Source organism: Oryzias melastigma, linkage group LG18 (genome assembly GCF_002922805.2).
Source record: "Oryzias melastigma strain HK-1 linkage group LG18, ASM292280v2, whole genome shotgun sequence".
In the NCBI taxonomy this organism is placed as follows: domain Eukaryota; kingdom Metazoa; phylum Chordata; class Actinopteri; order Beloniformes; family Adrianichthyidae; genus Oryzias; species Oryzias melastigma.
In genome coordinates this window covers 13,491,602-13,511,697 of record NC_050529.1, presented here as the reverse complement: position 1 = coordinate 13,511,697, position 20,096 = coordinate 13,491,602, and the positions used below count along the sequence as shown (strand labels likewise).

Genomic DNA, 20,096 nt, shown 5'->3' with positions numbered 1-20,096 from the left:
CATGGAAGAACGGCTAAATTAAAATAGTGCTGTCCTGCATTTAGTTTTTTTGTGTGATTATTCAGTTAATCTTTTTTCAATTGAGCCTTATTATTGCTTTGAATAATCTAATTTTCAGGTATTTTCATTTAGGTTTGGTACATTACAGGACAATAAAAAATCTAAATACAACTAAAAGTGGCTTATAGAAGTTTTTTTTTAATTATTATTACTATTATTATAAAGGACTTCCTCTTTATTTCTACACCACCAAGGAATATTTTTTTCAATCTCGAACAATTAAAGGGTAACCAAACAGTGAAATCAACTTTTTTAGGCTGATGACTTCTATAAATGGGGCTTTAAAGGTGCTGTCTTTTGGTCCTTGCCACATTATTGACAATTTTTTGTTTTATTCCTCAAATTATAGTCTAAAACTCTCTGTGTGCTGTCCCCCACAGGTTGAAACAAGATATTGCACATTAATTTTGTGACTCCTCAACTGGAGTTCCACATCATTTCAGAAGTTTCACATCATCATTCTCTTCAGCGCCAGCATAAAAGCCCCATCCATCTTTGATTTTATAATGGTTGGTCGTTATAGTGTTAGCCTTAGGATTGCTTGTAGATGTATTGCTGTCAGTCGTCAAAAATCTAGTGACTTGCACAACTTTCTAGTGGACTTGGAAGTTAGGACACACGGGTTTAGTGCGTTCAGCCCTGGTCTTACCCCAATAATTTATGATGATGAACACCTCATGAGACTTTATACCTTACATAATGGATTTTGGCCTTGTAGCATTGTTTTGTGTTAGTACTGTTAAGGACTATATAGTTGCACATTGACGATGTCACAGCAAGTTTTACGGCTCATGCCATGTACAGAGACAACCAAGATGTGCACTAAAAGCAATGTAACATGCTTTTTCAACAAATAAAACGCTAATGAAAATAAAAGGTCGACCTTTGTCATGAAAAAACTGATAAATTATGTACAATTTTATCTGTAATTAATTGCGATTAATGTGATTATTTGACACCCCCTAAAAAATGTGGAGTTTAAACAACTGTGACTAAGACAATTTCCCTTAAGTTCAATGGAGTTCAGTAAGCTTTTATGCAAATCTTCTTGTTTGACATTCTTGAGATCCTCATTTAAACCAGTTTTGTACCTCACAGCAGCTCAAAGAAAACGCCCCTCTATTCCCTGAACTGTGAAGGTGTCTTTGAAGTTGATCTGTTCACAGTCATTATAGGGATAGCAATCTTAAAACATTATCAGCATCATCTGAAATGTGCTCAAACTAGTCTGTCATAGTTATTTTTCTTGGAGGACGCCCAACAGAAGAAGCATACTAAAACTAAATGTGAAGCTAAAAGGGACAGAATTAAATGATGAATCTGAATACAGCAAATGCAAAAACATTGACTAACTAGAAGGCATGTCAGAGACCATCTAACCACACTGACTCATGAGAGAAGATTACTGTGACATCCCTGTTATGGGATGATTTCTTTTTAAGCATTGTCCTCCTGATAAGGAATATTTGGAATGATTTGGACTTTAAAAATCCCTATTTGATATTTCCTTTTTCTGGTGTAGCGCCTGAAGAGCATTTCTGTTGTGACGTTTTCTGAATACACTGATTTAAACATTTGTTTTTCACCTTTCAGGATGCCTTATATGGTGTTTTGTGACTCTTCCTTTACTTTTTTTTTTTTTTACCAATTTTTGGAGGTTTATTTAAGTAATTTAGACCCTTTTCACCGTGACATCAGACAAAATGGCAACAGGGCCATGAGTGTGATTTGATACGCAACTTCCGGTTAATGGATTTAGACCGGGAAACCGAAGATCTGAACGCTGTTTAACACAATTTTACTTAAATTATAAATGGTAACCTTATCAATTTCAGCAGAAAAATGTACAACATTTATTTTATGAAAGTCCTGCCGAACTGTACTTTCATTTCCTGTCTTAGATCGTTCACTAATATAAATACAAATTTGAATAATCCTTCAATATTTGAGGTTTTATTCAAAAATATTGACCTTTCATTTGACCAGATATTATTCTGACAGTTTCTATTTCGACTGATGTTATTTGCACATATTTTAAGTGTGATCGAGCACAAAAGCAGAAAGATTGGTCATATTTAATACCTTCAGCAAAAACGCACATTGCTACATTGCCGGTACACATTTTAATGGCTTCCCAGGCTACATGTTCTACTGGATAATTTATAAACAAAAATGGTTTGGCTCAGCAAAAATATTCAGAGCAGCTATGAAGCCACGTATTTTCAGCCTTTCAAAATAAGAGCGCCCAAGTAAAAAAAAAAATCCCTGGGTGAAGGTAATTTATAACATTACGTTGAATAGTCCCTTTCATATATTTTGCAACACTTTTCAATTAATTTGATAATTTCTTACCTTTATTCTCTTGGCGATCAGTTATGAGTAACAGCAAAGGGGACTGATGTTGGGACCACGGCTGAGCGAACAGCAGCTCACTGACCGCAATAGAAAACATATTAAAAAATTATAACTTTTACTTTTAATGTCAGACACGCTGGAATTGTCTGACTTTTTCTGTGTTTACTATGATTATGTGAGCATGGAAATTTAGACAACTTTTAACTGGTCAGAAAAGATCTTCTGCAGCTCCACGTCTCAAACCCAAAGCTAATGCTAGCGTTAGCATTAACACAGATTAAAAGAATCGGGCATTATCCCTTACATAGTATATATGTATATGTCTATGAACTTGTACATTAATATGTATTTGGTTAAAATATATATTTTTTTATGTCTGTGGCATCCTTCTCCACTTGATGTTAAGTTTTGTTTTTGTGTAAGTTGTATTTATTGAATGGGCTTTGACAAACATGATACTTCAGCTCATTCCTTTCTGGTTGATGAAGACTATCATTTAAAAGTTGCAAAATGTTAAAATTGTTAAATAAAACTAATAAATACGTGAGAAAAGGTAACTTTAAAGGTTTTAATAACTCGCCAAATGCATTTCAGTCTTACCTTTTGTCATAGAAATGAAACAATAAAACAAATGTTTCTGTGAAAGATATTTGGGACATGTCACGCACCTTTGCAATATTTTTCATGAGAAGCAAAACCAGGATTGACTCCCAGTGTACGTACATAACCTCTTGTTCTGAAACTCATGTACATGCTTTGTGCTTCCAGGAAAAACTGGAACACAATGTTTGCCTTTCTAACTGAGAATGTAGCCCAATTTTACCAGAGGTATTGAGTGCAAAACCTGTTTTACTTAACAAAGCTGTCAGTTTTGTGGGTTAAGAAATAACATTAATCAAGAGTATTTCAAGGCAAGACTGTAGGCAAAACAAAACGACAAAATAGACTTTAGAGCAGGGTCCACTAACATTTATGACACGAAGTGTAAATTTGAAATTTTCCCCTTAACAACTGTTGAGGGGAACAAGTCTGTTGTTGTTAAACTTTCAGCGTATCCATCCAACTATAATGGAAACTCTAATACAAAGAAATACATCAGAAAATGTATTTAGTTCATAAGTAGCAGGTCAAATAGTTTTTTAAAACAGATTTTGGAAGTGCTTTCATAACAATGTTGCACAAGGAAAACAAGCAAAATTAAAACAGTATTGCAACTATGTTTGAAAGAAAAAAAGTCATGTATTTGTGGTATGTCCTACCTACAGCTATAGGACTGGATATACGTCAGAACAAAATAGTAACTTCATGTAACTTAATTCTATGATGGTACTTTTATTGCATAGCAGATCCTGTTTGTTTAGCATATTTTCTTTTATTCCCAATGAATTAAACAGTTTTCACTGAGTTATATGTTTTGTGTTTTTTGTTGGTGTTTAATCTTTTCATTTTATCTAACCTTTTTTATATTTTCTAGCTAACAATAGTCTGGCACCAACAGCCATTAACTGTCAGCTAAATGTTTTCCTGGACAGAAACAACCAGGAAGAACCGAATTTCAGTCCTATAGGCTTTGCTTAACTTTATGGAAGATTTTACAACCCTCATTAATGCAAGATGACCTTTTTTTATTTGTGAGAAAGAGTATTTTGATAGTATCACAATTGGGATAATATTAGCAAAATTATTTTACTCATTCCCCAATTTAAAAAGTTATTAATTACTTGTTACTTTACTTTTTTGCACACAAATTCTCAAAAGAATAAAGTTCTGGTTGGTGCAGTAGCAGTTATCGAACAACGTTATGAGGCTTGACTTCTAACCTGAATCCCTTTAGAAACATCTATATACAGAACAAAGGAAATACATTTTTTCTGCCTGAAACTGAGTCATCTCTGTGCTTAGGGGGAAATACTGCTTGCTTAATTCTGTTCTCTTGAGCAAGCTGACAGATATTTAAATCTCTCTGACAAGGAGAGGTGTGACAGGCCACTCAGTGCTTGATTCCAGAAGAAAGAACATACCAAACACATAAGTGCTGATTAGCTATGATTATATATACTAAATACAGGGTAGGCTTGGTGCTTTGATGAAAGAGTTGACGTGTTTTCAGATAGATTCCCTTTTATTGAAGTACCTCAAGACCCACCTTTTCAAAATGGCTTTTAGATAACCTTACCTGTTTTTTTACTTTTTTTGTTTTTCAGTTATTTATCATAGTTATGTAGTTTATTGTACATTTTATGTGATTTATACATTTTAAGTCAGGAGTGTCCAAAATCAGTCCTCGAGGGCTGGCCTCCTGCTGGTTTTCTAGAAACCCCACCTTATCTAGTGGTGATTCCCTGGATCAGGTGTGTTTGGGTAATAAGGTGCTTCAGTGGCAGTATTTTATTTTTAAGTTTTTCTTCTTATTTTTTGGCCCCAGCATTTCCCCATGGGATTTGTTTGTGTAAAGGATTGCCAGCTGGATCTGTGGTTGTTCTTGCAGTACTCACTTGCACTGTTGCAGCTGGGGTCCAACATTACAGCCTCACGCCGGTGGAGCTGACCCTGTTACTGTCCGATCTGGGTACGCGCTGTGGCAATGTTCCTGTAGCTGAGCCAACACATTCTCATTCCCAACTCATCACATATTGACGTTTGGTTAAGAACCTCTCTGTGTCACTTTTGACATTTTAGGTGTCCCCAACTTGTCGTTTTTTGAGGTGCTGGCTGTTCCTAAAAGTAAGGGTCCGCAACCCTATATTCTCATGTCTTCTTAAATCCTTCTGTATTTTTATATATGTTTATTGTTTATACTTGTTGTCTTTGTTGCCCTTGTAACAATCCTGACTTGAGAGCAGCCAAAGCACTATCCCAAAGTACTTGTTCCCTTAGCATGTACAAATGGCAATAAACTCTCTTTAATTTTTAATCTTTCATGCTACTGCCTAACCATGTAGCCATAGGGGGTGGCGCAAGTCTGGGTCTTCATGTGCCAATCCCCATTCCAAATAAAATAGAGGGTTATGTCAGGAAAGGCATCCGGTAAAAAAAATCTCTGCCAAATCAAATGTACAGATCTGTGAAAGCTGATTCACTGTATAGCGACCCCTGACAGGACTTTCTAAAAGGTGAATTACAATTTTTGCACTGGAAAAAAGGCTGGAAGCTAACAGTTTATTAAGTACATGCCGGTTTCAACTAGCTGCAATTTCATGTAACACATTCTTGTAGGTTTTTATTGTAGTTATAAATCCTTATGTTTAGTTTTAGTAGATCATATATGTGTGGTGTTTTTTTGTATTTTTGTGTGTTTGCACTTAAGTTGCCTGTCTTGGTGTGGTTACCATTAAAAGAGGTTTTTATCCTGTTTTATTTTACATTGTAAAAGGTCAATCTATATTAATTTAGGAAAATAAAAAAAATACAGTTTTAAGTGTTCCAGGATACTGGATTATCTTCAGTACTGGAATACCATTGATATTCCAGTATCTTTGAACACTTATAACCTCTGTATCTTTAATATTCTAGTATTTTAATTACTATATGACCGTAGTATGGTGACTGTACAGCATGTGTTTTACCAAAGGATGAAAAAAAATATTTCACTGGTTTCAGCTTCTTGTTTTATTTGAACAAAACTGATATTCATGTTAATTATTCTCATCATGGCATAAGGATGTACTGATGACCTAATTCTTCAGCTCTTATGCTTTCTGTCTCCACTCTGTTCTATTAAAACCCAGTTTGACAGGTTGGTCAAGCCATTTAAAATCAGATATGTTCAGGTATTGGCAGCTGTTTGCAACACAAATGACTATAAGAGTCATAAATACCAGGTGGAAAGAAAATATCCTGTTTTTTATGATGGGTAATTTTTCCATGCATATCAGATTAGATTAGAATGAAAGTATAAAAGAAAAAAGGTTTTTTTCACACAATCAGAGAAAACACTACTAATGACATTTTGTTACTTTAACCTGAAGTGTTCATAAAAGCATGTCAGATGTTTTTCTCTGCGAAATATTTTAAAAATACCCAAAGGAGGAATATTAATCGATCCCGTTCAGGTGTGACGCACTGGCAGTCAATTATTGTAGTCAGGAGCATAGTTTTCTTTCAAAAAATAACCAACTACTAAATTTGAAGTTTGTATTGCTTACATAAATCCCAGTTTACTAATGGAAACTATATATGGCAGCTTCCTTGTTTATATTGATCCAGTGACAACGTCAGTATAATCAGCTTATTTATTTATATCACATCCTTCTCTCTTCGTTATCAGAAGACTTCACTCCTTACATCATTCCCTGACTGTGAAATCTGAGCCCCTACAGTAAAAAAAAAGTAGTGCCTAATTTTCTCAAGTCTGCTAATAACAAAATAAAAAGTCCAAAACATCAAATTTAGTTTCATAACTGCTTTAAAAGTTATATAAAATTAAAATTTTATTATTATAAAGAGATTTAACTCTTTCTATAGAAGCATATATCTCTTTAATAAACACTTCAAAACTGGTATTTTTTCAAAAAAGATCTTACTTTATTAGATTTCCAGTAAAAAAAAATACAAAACAAAATAAAATGCAGAACAAAATACAACGTTTTCCAATACACTGGACTACAAAGTACTGCAAATCTTTTCAATGACTATTTACTGTCTACTTATACGTTAGTATAACATGAAAGATGTCTCCTAGCTGGCTTGAAACATGCCACACCAGGCTGAGGGATTTCAGGTCTTGTCTTTATCCATGCATAATACACTTAGGAATTCCACAAATATCTTCAACTTTTGTAGCTTAGTGACACAAGTCATAAATCTAAAATCAGTGACACTATAGTTATTTTTTTGGTGATGTTTCTGATACATTTTTCCCTTTGACACAGACGCACCCAAGCAGGGTGTGTGTCTGCATTTTTATAATTCAAGTGAGATGATGTAGGTCACATTTACCTTTTAAAAACCTGTGGTTAAAACATGGCATGAAGATTTTCAGGCTTCAAGAAGGGGGTTTTAGCTGCAATTACACCTAATTACACAGCATTTAGCTCATGAAAGGGTGTTCATCCTAGGATATTATATAGATTACACGGGTTTGTTTTTTTTATAAGAAAAGCAAACTTAACTAAAACCGTTTCCACATTTATAAGTACCGTAATTGTGCATACAATACAATACATATGAGACAAAAGACAAGATAATATCACATTGTGATATCCAGATGACTTCATTCCCAACATTAACGTGCCTAGCATAGCACAAGGGTCACAACTAACAATTTGTATACCAGTTCAAGGAAATAAAGACATTTGAATTGTGTACATTTTTTAAGAGATGTCCCCTCATTTATAATACAAACTAGGGCATGGTAATTTTAGGATAACTCATACATTTCACAGACACATCATGCTTCAAGGATGTTGCTGTAAACTACATTTTTTAATGTTACGAAGTTATATAGACTTGGCAAGACTTTTTTTTTTACATTGTAATTTATAATCCATCCCATGGAAAGAAGAAAACAGTAAAAATGTACAGTGGGGTGAAAAAAAAATATTGGTCAACCATTAATTGTCCAAGCTGTCACACTTCAAATGATGGGAGAGGCTTGACATTTTCATCATAGATATTTACCAGTATTTAAACTTTGAGAGAAAGAATGAGACAAATAAATCACATTGTATTATTTTGAAAGTATTTTCTTACAAATAAGGTAAAAAAATGACTCTTTGATAATAAAAAAGACCGTATTGCTTAGATATTTTCTACTTTTTGTTTTGGTGGCAATAAGGTAAAAATTTTCTGTAAGTCTCCATTAGGTTTTCTCACACTACTGCTGGTATTTTTATCCATTCCTCCATGCAAATCTCCTTGAGAGCAGTGATGCTTTCAGGCTGTTACTGGGAATTACAGACTTTCAACTTCCAAAGCTTTCCTATGGGGTTGAAATCTGGAAGACTGGCTAGAACACCTCAGGATGGGTCTAGACATGTACTGAGAAGGTGACACATCTGGCTCTGCAGGATTTGAGTCTCTGCTGATGTTGAGTCTGATTGATGGTAGCCTTTGGTACTTTTTATCCAAGCTCTCTCCAAGGCATTCACTAGTTCCCCCTCATGTGCTCCTGGAATTTTTGCTCACAGTTGTGATAATTTTGACCAAATATGATGGCATTTTATATACAGCTGCAGATCTAGGGAGATTATGAGTGGTCTTGTCTGTCTTCCAATTTTTAGTAATAGCTCCCACAGCTTTTGCCACACCAAGCTGCTTACCTCTTGCAAATTGAGTCTTTCCAGCCATTGCAGGTCTACAATTTTGTCACTGGTGCCTTTTGACAGCTCTTTGGTCTTGGCTACAGTGGAGTTTGGAGTGTTGAGGTTGTGGACAGGTGTATGCTGATAAAGAGTTCAAACATTAGCCATCAATACAGGTAAAGAGGGGCATCTTGAATTAAAAGTTAGGTCTGTGAGAGCAAGAAATCTTGGTTCGTAAGTGGCCAAATACTTATTTACCAAATAAAAAATTCTACAAAGTAATTTTCTGGATTATTTTCCCTCATTCTGTCTCTCATAGTTGAAATGTACCTATAATAAAAAATTACAAGCCTGTCTTATATTTTTTAGGTAGAAAAACCTGCACAATTGGTGGCTGACTAAAGCTGCACACTGTTGCAATGGTTAGTGCTCTTGCTTTGCTGCAAGAGGGCCCTGGTTCAAGTCCCAGCTGGGCCCTTTCTGTGTGGAGTTTTCTCCACACAGAAAGGGCCTCCAGATTCCTCCTGCAGTCCAAAAAGTAGGTTGATTGGTGACTAAATAGTCCCTAGGTGTTAGTGTGAGTGTGTATGGGTGTACGATTGTGGTCCTGTGACGGACTGCTGACCTGTCCTAGGTGTATCCTGCCTTTGCCCAACAGAAAATGGGTTAGGGTTTAGAGGTAGCCCTGGGAACCTGTAAGGGATAAAAAAAATGTTTAGGTGGTATGAAAAGTGTTGCCAAATAAAATAAAAAAAATATTACATTATGATATAAAAAGTAAAATATTTGGCTTAACTTACTCCCTGCAATACAAATAATTTCCAGAATTTTTTCACATCTCAATTTTTGAAAAAATGTCTTAAGGTGAAATCTATAAACATAAACTTGCCAAATCTATAAACATAGGGTAATGCTAAAAAATCATGCAATCTACCAGGCATTCTTGAAACATTTATATGTGTTTTTACCTCTGTCTTTGTAGTATTTGCAGGCGTAAATGAGGTCCTGACAAAAGTTGGGTGTTCAAAGACGACCCGAGTCACCACAGCAATCTTGGGAAGTTTGAAGAACACCATGTTGTCCCCGGGTGCAGGTGAAGAAGCGCCAAGTTGCTTTTGTGTTGTGTTGCCTTGAGCAGCATTGGATGTTGAAGCATTGGAACTTGGACTTGATGTCATTGTTCTTTGAGATGTTGGTTCTGTCTGTGAAGCCATCTTCATGTTTGAAGTCACCTCCTTTTGGGGTGTTGAATTAGCTGCAGATGTGGATTCTGTTGAGTTGGGTCTCAATAAAGATGGGTATGAAGACACAGTGCTATTTGTACTTTTGCTTGAAGGAAGGGGCCCTCCCCGTGATGTATTTGGTGTAGTTTTGGTATAATTTAACCCACTGGCGATTGCGTGTGTAGGATCAACAGTTGCTGTCAAAGGGCTCGATGGTGAAATGGAAGATGCCGAACCTTGTGTAGGTTTGCTTAAAGTGCCTGAATCTGTATTTTCTGTTTTTTGTGGACCAGTTGTTTCAAGTGGTGGGGATGTCATTTTAAGGGATGCTGGTAAATATCGAGTCGTGGGTGACATGTTAGATGTTGTTGCTGCAGAAGATAAACCAGTGATCAGAGGTATAACTAGTGCATTTTTTGTTATTGTCTGTGTGTTTTTAGATACTGAAGCAGACATTGGTGTGCTTGCTGGAGAGTTAGTTATTTCCCCTTGAGTTGCATATTGTGTGGTGCCTTTTGAAAAGGTTACAGAGGTTTTTGCAATGTTGGTTGATATCCGAGCAGGTAAAGTCAATTCCACTGTTGTGGTTTCTGTTCCTGCAGATTTTGAAGAAGTCTCTGTGAATGGCCCTTGAGATGACATGGTCATTGTGTCTTCTTGCGATAGTGACACAGTGCTGTCTTTCAAATCTGTGTTTTGCGTTGTTTCTGTGAGCAATGGTGGTGTTGATAAACTAACAAGCTTTTTTGTATCTGGAGTTGTTGGCTTCAGCAAATGAGGCATGCTTGTAACTGTAGCTTGTGTTGCAGTTGTGTGTGTGGTCAGAGGCAATATAGTTTGAGTTGTTGCTCCTGTTAATGCAGCTATAGATGCAGTGAGGGTTGCTATTGAAATGGACATTTCCTTGCTTGTGGCTGTAGAGTATGATGACATACCAACAGTACCTGTTGTCGTAAATGATTGTGTTTCAGTGGTTTCCATCGAAATTATAGTGGGAGTTGTGAGTCTTCTTACTCTAGAGACAAATTCACTACTTGATGGAGTTGTTTTGTCAGTTGCAAGTTTAGCAGATGTTTGTTGGGTTTTTGTAAATGATGATATTGCATCCTCTCCCTCCCTCGGTGAAACCCCTGGTGCAATAGTTGTTCTCTGATATGAAACCAGACTTGTACTTGTAGTAGAGGAGGTTCTTACAAACATAGTTGTACTTGCTGTTATTGTTGATCTTGTGGTGGCGTCAGATTGTTGCGCTACTTCTGAGGAGTTTAGAGTTCTTTGACTGTTTGCTGTAACTGAAGTGGTTAACTGTGTTAAACTTGGTGGTTCTGTAGATTTTGGTTCTGTAGTTTGTGACCTTCCTTCAGAGGAGCCACTTACAACCTTAGTGGTACTTGCTTTTATCGTTGATTTTAGAGTCGTGTCAGATTGTTGCACTACTTCAGGGGAGTTCAGAGTTGTTGAACTTCTTTCTGTAACTGGAGTGGTAGATTGTAATGAACTTGGTGGATCTGTAGATTTAGTATCTGTAGTTTGTGACTTTTCTTCAAAAGAAGTACTTCCAGCTAGAGTTGTACTTGCTTTTGTTGTTAATTTCACTGAAGTGTCAGATTGTTGCACTACTTCTGAGGAGTTTAGAATTGTTGTACTTATTTCTGTAAGTGAAGTGGCTAATTGTGTTGAACTTGGTGGTTCTGTAGATTGTGTATCAGTAGTTTGTGACTTTTCTTCAGAAGAGCCCCTTAAAACCATAGTAGTACTCGCTTCTACTGTGGATTTTACATTGGGTTCAGATTGTTTCACTACTTTTGAGGAGTTTATAGTTGTTGGACTTCTTGCTGTAACTGGAGAGTGTAATTGTGTTGAACTTGGTGGTTCTCTCGATTTTATATCTGTAGTTTGTGAATTAGAGGTACTGAGAACCATAGTTGTACTTGCTGTTACTGTTGATGTTATAATTGTGTCAGATACTTCAGGGTAGTTTAGAGTTGTTGGACTTCTTTCTGTAAGTGAAGTGGTTAATAGTGTGGAACTTGCTGGTTCTGTAGATTTTATATCTGTAGTTTGTGACTTTTCTTCAGAAGAGGCACTTGTAACCGTAGTTGTACTCGCTTTTGTTGTTGATTTTAATGTAGTTTTGGATTGTTGCACTACTTCTGAGGAGTTTGGAGTTGTTGGACTGCTTACTGTAACTTGAGAGTGTAATTGTGTTGAACTTGGTGGTCCTGTAAATTTTGTATCTGTAGTTTGTGACTTTCCTTCTGAGGCACTTACAACTATAGTTGTACTTGTTTTGATTGTTGATTTTATACTGTTGCCAGATACTTCAGGGTTGTTTAGAGTTATAGGACTTTTTTCCATCAGTGAAGTGATCAATTGTGTTGAACTTGGTGGTTCTGTAGATTTTACATCTGTAGTTTGTGACTTTTCTTCAGAAGAGGCCTTTGGAACCATGGTTGTACTTTCTTTTGTTGTTGATTTTAATGTTTCAGATTGTTGCACTACTGTTGGACTTCTTGCTGTAAATGGAGAATGCAATTGTGTTGAACTTGGTGGTTCTGCAGATTTTATATGTGTAGTTTGGGGCGTTCCTTCAGAAGAGGCACTTGTAGCCATAGTTGTACTTGCTTTTATTGTTGATTTAACAATGGTATCAGATACTTCAGGGGAGGTTAGAGTTGTTGAATTTCTTTCTGTAAGTGAAGTGGTTAACTGTGTTGAACCTGGTGGTTCTGTAGATTTTATATCTGTAGTTTGTGACTTTTCTTCAGAAGAGGCACTTACAACCCTAGTTGCAGTTTCTTTTGTTGATGAAATCACAGTGGTGTCAGATTGTTGCATTACTTCTGGGGAGTTTAGAGTTGTTGGACTTCTGTCTGTAACTAAAGAGGTTAATTGTGTTGAACTTGGTGGTTCTGTAGATTTTGTATCTGTAAGTTGCGACTTTCCTTCAGAGGCACTTACAACCATAGTTGTACTTGCTTTTATTGTTGATTTTACACTGTTGCCTGATTCTTCTTGGTAGTTTAAAGTTATTGGACTTTTTTCCATAAGTGAAGTGATCAATTGTGTTGAACTAGGTGGTTCTTTAGATTTTGTATCAGTAGTTTGTGACTTTTCTTCAGAAGAGGCCTTTGGAACCATGGTTGTACTTTCTTTTGTTGTTGATTTTAATGTTTCAGATTGTTGCACTACTTCTGGGGAGTTTAGAATTGTTTGACTTCTTGCTGTAAATGAAGTAATTAATTGTGTTGAACTTGGTAGTTCTATAGATTTTGTATCTGTAGTTTGTGACTTTCCTTTAGAACAAGCACTTACAACCATAGTAGTACTCGCTTTTATTGTTGATCTTATGGTGGCGTCAGACCCTTGCACTACTTCTGAGAAGTTTAGAGTACTAGGACTTTTTGCTGTAAATGGAGAGTGCAACTGTGTTGAACTTGGTGGTTCTGCAGATTTTATATGTGTAGTTTGTGGCTTTCCTTCAGAAGAGGCACTTATGGCCATAGTTGTACTTGCTTTTATTGTTGATTTTACAATGGTATCAGATACTTCAGGGGAGGTTAGAGTTGTTGAACTTCTTTCTGTGTGTGAAGTGGTTAATTGTGTTGAACCTGGTGATTCTGTAGATTTCATATCTGTACGTTGTGACAATCCTTCAGAAGACGTGCTCACAGCCATAGTTGTACTTGCTTTTATTGTTGATTTTACAGTGGTATCAGGTACTTCAGGGGAGTTTGGGGTTGTTGAATTTCTTTCTGTAAGTGAAGTGGTTAGTTGTGTTGAACCTGGTGGTTCTGTAGATTTTATATCTGTAGTTTGTGACTTTTCTTCAGAAGAGGCACTTGCAACCCTAGTTGTAGTTTCTTTTGTTGATGAAATCACAGTGGTGTCAGATTGTTGCATTACTTCTGGGGAGTATAGAGTTGTTGGACTTCTGTCTGTAACTAAAGAGGTTAATTGTGTTGAACTTGGTGGTTCTGTAGATTTTGTATCTGTAAATCGTGACTTTCCTTCAGAAGCACTTATAATCATAGTTGTTCTTTCTTTTGTTGTTGATTTTACACTGTTGCCTGATTCTTCTTGGTAGTTTAAAGTTATTTGACTTTTTTCCATAAGTGAAGAGGTCAATTGTGTTGAACTAGGTGGTTCTGTGGATTTTACATCTGTAGTTTGTGACTTTTCGTCAGAAGAGGCCTTTGGAACCATGGTTGTACTTGCTTTTGTTGTTGATTTTACGATGGCATCAGAGTGTTGCACCACTGAGGAATTTAGAGTTGTTTGACTTCTTGCTGTAAATGAAGTCGTTAGTTCTGTTGAACTTACTTTTGTAGACATATTTACTCTGGTATATTGGTGTTCTTTTGTCGCTGATGAAAATATATTTGTAGTAGATGGTAATTGCTGTGACTCTGTTATTCTTTGTTGAAGTAGAGTTGAAAATGAAAGTGGTTTGGATGTTTTTTCGTATTGGTCAGTTGATGCCGGGACAAAAATTGAGCTCTGTTGTGTCACGGCAGTAGTTTGTTTCATAGTGGTGGATTGTTGGACAAGAGTTTCAGAATTTATAGCTGTTTGTTTTTTGGTTGTGGCTAAAGCGGTTACTTTTAGTGTCATGGGTGTTTCTGTTATCACAGAAAAGGGAACTTTGTATGTTACTGTAGTTTTACTTGTTTGTGGCACAGCCGTCATGCTTTGGGCTTCTATAGATGATGTTGTTGCTGATATTGGTAATTCCATTGTAGGTGACTTGTGTTTCTCTGCTGTTACTTGTGTTGATCCGAAGCCCTTGGGAATGGTTATTATAGACTGTGTCTGTGGTGAGTCCCACCATCTCCTGTCAACAGCAGATTGTGTGAATAATGTCTCATAACTCTGTGATGTCTGAATTGGAGTTGAGATGGGGACCCTTTGAGAACCTCCAGATGTGGCAGTAGTTTCTAAGGTTGCAACATCACTTACATTCTGTGTGGTAGATCCACTTGTGTCTGATGCTGAATTATGTGTAGCTGCTGTTCCCAGAGGTGGGTCTTTTTCCTGGGTTGTGCTGGGATTCTCTCTGGGACTTGGCTGTGAGTTTGGTTTGAAAGATCCTGAGCTTTGTTTTGTCGTTGAAACTTGTTCTGTTGCAGTCAGTTCAGTTGATGACTCTTGTGTCACATGATGGATTGTGGATGTTTGTACTGAATTTTTATCATTGTGTGTTGTAAGAGAAGCCGTTGTAATTTTTGTGTCTGAGATTTGAGACTGCATGACAGAGCTGGAAACTACAGAAGATGTCTGATCTGTTGTCAGTGTTGGAGCTGATGTTTCTGTGAAGAAAATATGTTTAGATGACGATGAAGTTACAGGGAGTGTAGATAATATATTCTGATTTGATGTGGCTGATCCTAAATCTGCTGTTGGTGAGGGATTTTGACGTCCAGTGGATAGGAGATTTTGGGTGCTCCTCCTTGGAAAAAATGAGGAAGTTTCTTGTTTGGATGAACTTGAGGATTCTGACGTTTCCTTACTAAATGTGCTTGTGAATTCTTGAGATGCACTTGTCATTTTTTTTAAAGTCTGTGTTGGAAAAATAGTAGTTGTCTGTGCAGATGACCTCTCATTGGTGTTCACCAGTTCATCAACAGTACTCAGATTTGTAGTTGCTGTGTGAAGTTCAGTCCCAGACGATGAATCTAAGGTTGTCTCTTCAGATCTGGTTATGCTTAAATTTGAATGATCCGTTTTTGTCTGGTCTTGGAAGTCATTTTCTGTTGTGCTTGCTAACTCACTGATTGAAAAAGGTGAAATGCTGGTGATTGGGCTGTCACTAGATTCTAAACTATATTCAGTTTTTGTTGGGGGTGGACTTTCATTTGCTGTTTCTGTGTTTTCGCTTGGTAAAGAGGCTGCTTGGCTTGAGGCCAATTGAGTTTGTTGGCTGGTTTTGCTGTGTTCCTGGCCAGTTATAGTGTATTCCATTGTTTTTGATGTTTCTTCAGAACCTAGGGTTGTATTTTTTTCATACAAACTGAATGTTGCAGTTGTTTTAGTTGTTGTATGTCCATTTTCAGGCCAATGTGTGGTAGTCTGACTATCATTGCCCATTTGCCCTGTTAGTTCTGGGGTTGTATTGCTTTGTTGTGAACCCATGCAGGCAGCTTCATGGGAGAGGAAGAAGAAGAATTTATATTAGTTGGAAAAAAAGAAATGGGATCACATTTACTAGAAAAAAATTCTACTAAAGTACAAGTGTGATTGTTGACAGCTTGCTATGTTCTCTTTAGTGCCTTAGGTCGTTTTGGCACAAAAACAAATGGTAAAGTGAACTCTTGAAAAACATCTGGTGATACAAGATTGATGATCTGATGGAGGAAGCATTTCACAGTAAAGTAGAAGTAAACATCTAAAAATGGAAAAAAAACATTTCATATGAAAAATTCAAAGACTTTTTATTTATGGTATTTCTTTCTTTTCCCAAATCTTTTTTATTTTTATAACCCAAGAATGGACAGTAGAATTTTAATTTATGTCTAATCAAATTAAGCGATGATCCATATTTTATTTCACATTAACACAGTTCATTGTCTATTTCAATTGATTTTTGAATATTAGTACAATGCTATTATATAGTTCATGATTTCAGCCATGTGACTGACCTGCCAGCAGGATTAGAGAAAGTCCTCCTTTCATGGCATAAACTGACCAGGTTTCCATTTGGTGTTCTGCAAAGACACTGACAAAAAGTGGCAAGAGACAGATCTTCATATGTAAGTAAAAATAGTAAAATAGTAAAAAACATTTTTTTTTAAATAGTGCTGATCCCGCTATTATCCATCCATCCATCTGTACATGGTGTATTTGATTTACATTCAAAGAATATCTATGTCAGACTACACAACATACTGAAATTTAATCTGAACAGATGCAGTTTAAACTATGACGGTACCAGTTTTGCTAATCCAGAGTAGTAGTAGTATGAGATGTTTGAAATTGAGCATAAAACTAAAAACAGAGCAATTTAGCATGTTTAGTATTTGCACTGTTAATATGCAGTTAAGAAAACAACAAGACTGCTCTTCAACTCAAATAGTTACGATTTAATTTAATCAGAGGATTTATCACCAACAGCTAATGTATAAGAATTTTTTTATCATTTTTTTTTATAAATCCTTTCTTACATTTAAAAAAATACTGCTTATATTTAACAGTTTTAATGAAGGTGGATAAATAAAACAACTTTGTATTAAAATATGACTTTTATTAATTTATTTAACATTTTAAAAATACTGCTTAATTTACAGTTCTGGTGAAGTAAAAAAAACACAACATTAAAAGAAACTTAAAAGTGTTTATATGTTTTTTAATACTGCTTACATTTATAGTTTTAATGAAGATAAAAAAATAAATGCCTGTGTAGTAAAACTTGAATATATATTTTTAAATACTACATATATTTATGATTTTAATGAAGATGAATAAATAAATGCCTTGTAGTAAAACTTGAATTTTCTAAATATATATATATATATATATATATATATTTAAAACACTTTATATTTCCGGTTTTAATAAAGATAAATAAATTAATAAATAACACAACTTTATCGTGAAACTTGGATTTAATTTTTTTATACTGCTTATATTTAAAGCTTTTGTGAAAATAAATAAATAAATGAATAAAACTTTGTAACAGAAGTGGCAAAAAGTAAAATCTAGCATCTCTTATTTTTTGCCTTTCAACTTTGAAGAAGGACCAATATATTTTATACAGTGGCATTAAAACTTGACATTCTAGCTCTATGTTTTGTATTCTACACAATGCTTTGCATATTATTTTCTTTTAGCATCGAACTCAAAAATCAGTCTATTAAAATCAAGAAAGTAACTTGGAACTCTTCTCTTCTTTAAAAAAAAACTAACTTTTTTTTTTTAAAGAGAAGAATATTTGCAAAATAGGATGCAATGTGCAATGAGTACAAAAATAAGGGAGAGTTAGGGAGAGGTTTGTGCTGTCAGGCTCATTGCTTTATCGTGACTTCTGTGTTTGTACCAAAGTTTTGCCCTCAGGAAATTTAAGAAGCTCTTCCGGCAGACTGTATTTATAGAAATTGATCAAAAAATAAGGTGCCATTTTAGTCCAAACTGGATTAATTGATTAATTTAGACTTAATCCTGTTGAAAAAAAAGGCTTTAAATGTTAATTTAATGACAAATAAAAAAAACAACGTCAGTGTACACTTATCAACTTTGTCATTCACTTTAACTCGGCTGCTTTGATCCATCTATCCTAAGTATCCCACTCCAAACCAAGACACACGTGCACATTACTATTGCTCCATTAAGTTCTCCGGTTTCTAATCAACCACCAGGTCTCACTCGCTACTTCAGTCGTCTCAAACATAGCTGAGCCTAGATTGCTTCCTTAGCCAACCTTAAGGTGGAAACACATTTTAACTGACACAATCTTCGCTTCAAAAACGATTTACTCACCTTTTCCATTTCATTAACGTGAAATTAGTTTAAATCTTCTTGTCGAGCCTTCACAGATAAACACGGAACCAAAAGACAGACCGAAGGTGCAAAGTGTGTCTTTAAAACCAGTTCTTCCTGCTTTAACTGCACCCATGGCAGCTGATCACAGCACAAGCTTAAACTCAAGCTTAAACTCAGAAAGGGTTGAGTGAGAAACATTTAAATTCAGTCAAATAGCAGGCAAAGTGTGCCGTGGGAAAAGGTTGACTTTTAGACACAGCTAAACAGAGTGTCCTCTGATCGACTGAGACATGCAGCAAAAACACATGAAAATGTATTATGTCTGATTATTCATTTATTTTATAAAGAAATCAGTACAGATTTTTTTTTTTTTTTTTTGCAAATTAAATGAAAATCTAGAAAGAAATAGAAAATCGGAGCACTTAATGGTAATTTGGACCCTTGTATAGAAATGTCTTTTGCATTGGATTCTGGATTAATTGTCTCAGTCAAGGAGGAAGTTGTGTTTTAAACATTTTTTTTTTATCCTCCTCCCTTTCCGTGTGAAGGAGGGGTGATCTCACATACTTCCTCTTGCAGCTTTTTACTTTTATTTTTATTTTTATATTTCACTGTGGCAGTGAGACATCAGAGGGGATAAACGTGGCACTACTGAGGTTTTCTAGAATCTTTAGTTGCTCTGATAGTGGCCTTAAGCTTTTCTGTTTTGTTTAATGAGGTGTTTTTTTTTGTTTAAAATACTTCTGTACAGGTATTTGGTCAGGTGAATTTGCGATGCATCAGTCATTTCAGCATTATAAGCGGGTGGAAAGTCAAGGTGGAAAATGAATAAAACATGTCTTGAATCAAAGCTGCGATCTTCCAATCAGAGGACGACAGCCCTACTGCTGCCCCCATTGTGTTTATGGTATGGTGGTTAGGGCTCCTGGTTTAAATCTCAGCTGCTTTCTTTCTGTGTGGAGTTTGCATGTTCTTCTTGTGCATTCGTAAGTTTTCTTTAGGCACTCCGCTTTCCTCCCACAGTCCAATGACATGAGTCATAGGTTAACTAAGTACTCCACTGGCATGCATTGTTACCTGTTCAGGATGTGCCCTGCCTTCACCCAAAAGTATCAAGGATTACTCCAGTTGCCCTAAAAAGATTCACCTCTATCTGAGGATGGATATATGGTGATCACAGATCTTAATGTTGTTTTCCTCAAATGAGGATATCGGGATCATCTATAACACCGTTTTTAGCTCTAGGGACCTGTGGTGTGCCACACCTCTGGAAGAAGTCCCAGCAGTCTGCATTTGACAACAGTTTGAGAGTGATCACAGCAAATACACAAACCAGAAGTCCCCAAAATCCAGGCCTTGAGGACTGGTGTCCTGTGTATTTTCTTAACACCTGTTCCTTAATGGCCAAATACACCTGATCCAGAAATCAGATGATGTAGGATTTCTGACAAACCAGCAGGAGGCTGACCCTTATCACCCAGATGCAGGGAAGAACCACGACACAAAAGATGCAACAGAAATCCAAAAACGTGTCAATTAAAACTCACTACTAGTGATGTGTCCAGCAACACAGATGCATCGGCGCATCTATCTGGCTTAAAAAGCAAAACCCCGGGTCGGTGCATGTATTGCTTTGAAAAAGTCATATGACCGAAACAGGAACTGATTTGAATTGACGTTGACTCACAAAACTGTGTTTATAAAAAAGTCCATCTGTCAACGGGACGCCTCTACCACAAGA

General features: G+C 36.0%; 1 protein-coding gene across 3 annotated transcripts; it reads right to left on the bottom strand.

Moving 5' to 3' along the window:
• Nucleotides 1-6,520: 6,520 nt before the first annotated feature.
• Nucleotides 6,521-19,665, bottom strand: LOC112156040 (mucin-22). 3 transcript variants are annotated; one of them, XM_024288175.2, is made up of 5 exons: nucleotides 18,353-19,665; nucleotides 16,519-16,595; nucleotides 9,626-16,020; nucleotides 9,283-9,350; nucleotides 6,521-8,798 (listed from the first exon to the last, which is right to left on the bottom strand). In XM_024288175.2, exons 1-4 carry the CDS (start codon nucleotides 18,364-18,366, stop codon nucleotides 9,324-9,326), a joined length of 6,513 nt encoding a protein of 2,170 aa, XP_024143943.1. In that variant the 5' UTR covers nucleotides 18,367-19,665; the 3' UTR covers nucleotides 6,521-8,798; nucleotides 9,283-9,323. The 3 variants fall into 3 exon arrangements, with proteins under 3 accessions (XP_024143943.1, XP_036072492.1, XP_036072491.1); XM_036216599.1 differs by having other exon boundaries at nucleotides 16,519-16,584; XM_036216598.1 differs by lacking the exon at nucleotides 18,353-19,665 and having other exon boundaries at nucleotides 16,519-17,097.
• Nucleotides 19,666-20,096: the final 431 nt, after the last annotated feature.

What these genes read in the sequence shown, in the direction of transcription:
- LOC112156040 (XM_036216598.1), bottom strand. Translation starts at nt 16,705, where the DNA reads ATGGATGGATGGATAATAGCGGGATCAGCACTATTTAAAAAAAAATGT. An exon ending in TTCTCTAATCCTGCTGGCAG is followed by an intron (nt 16,021 to 16,518) that starts GTCAGTCACATG and finishes TCTCCCATGAAG; the next exon opens with CTGCCTGCATGGGTTCACAA. An exon ending in CAAATACTACAAAGACAGAG is followed by an intron (nt 9,351 to 9,625) that starts GTAAAAACACAT and finishes TATCCCTTACAG; the next exon opens with GTTCCCAGGGCTACCTCTAA.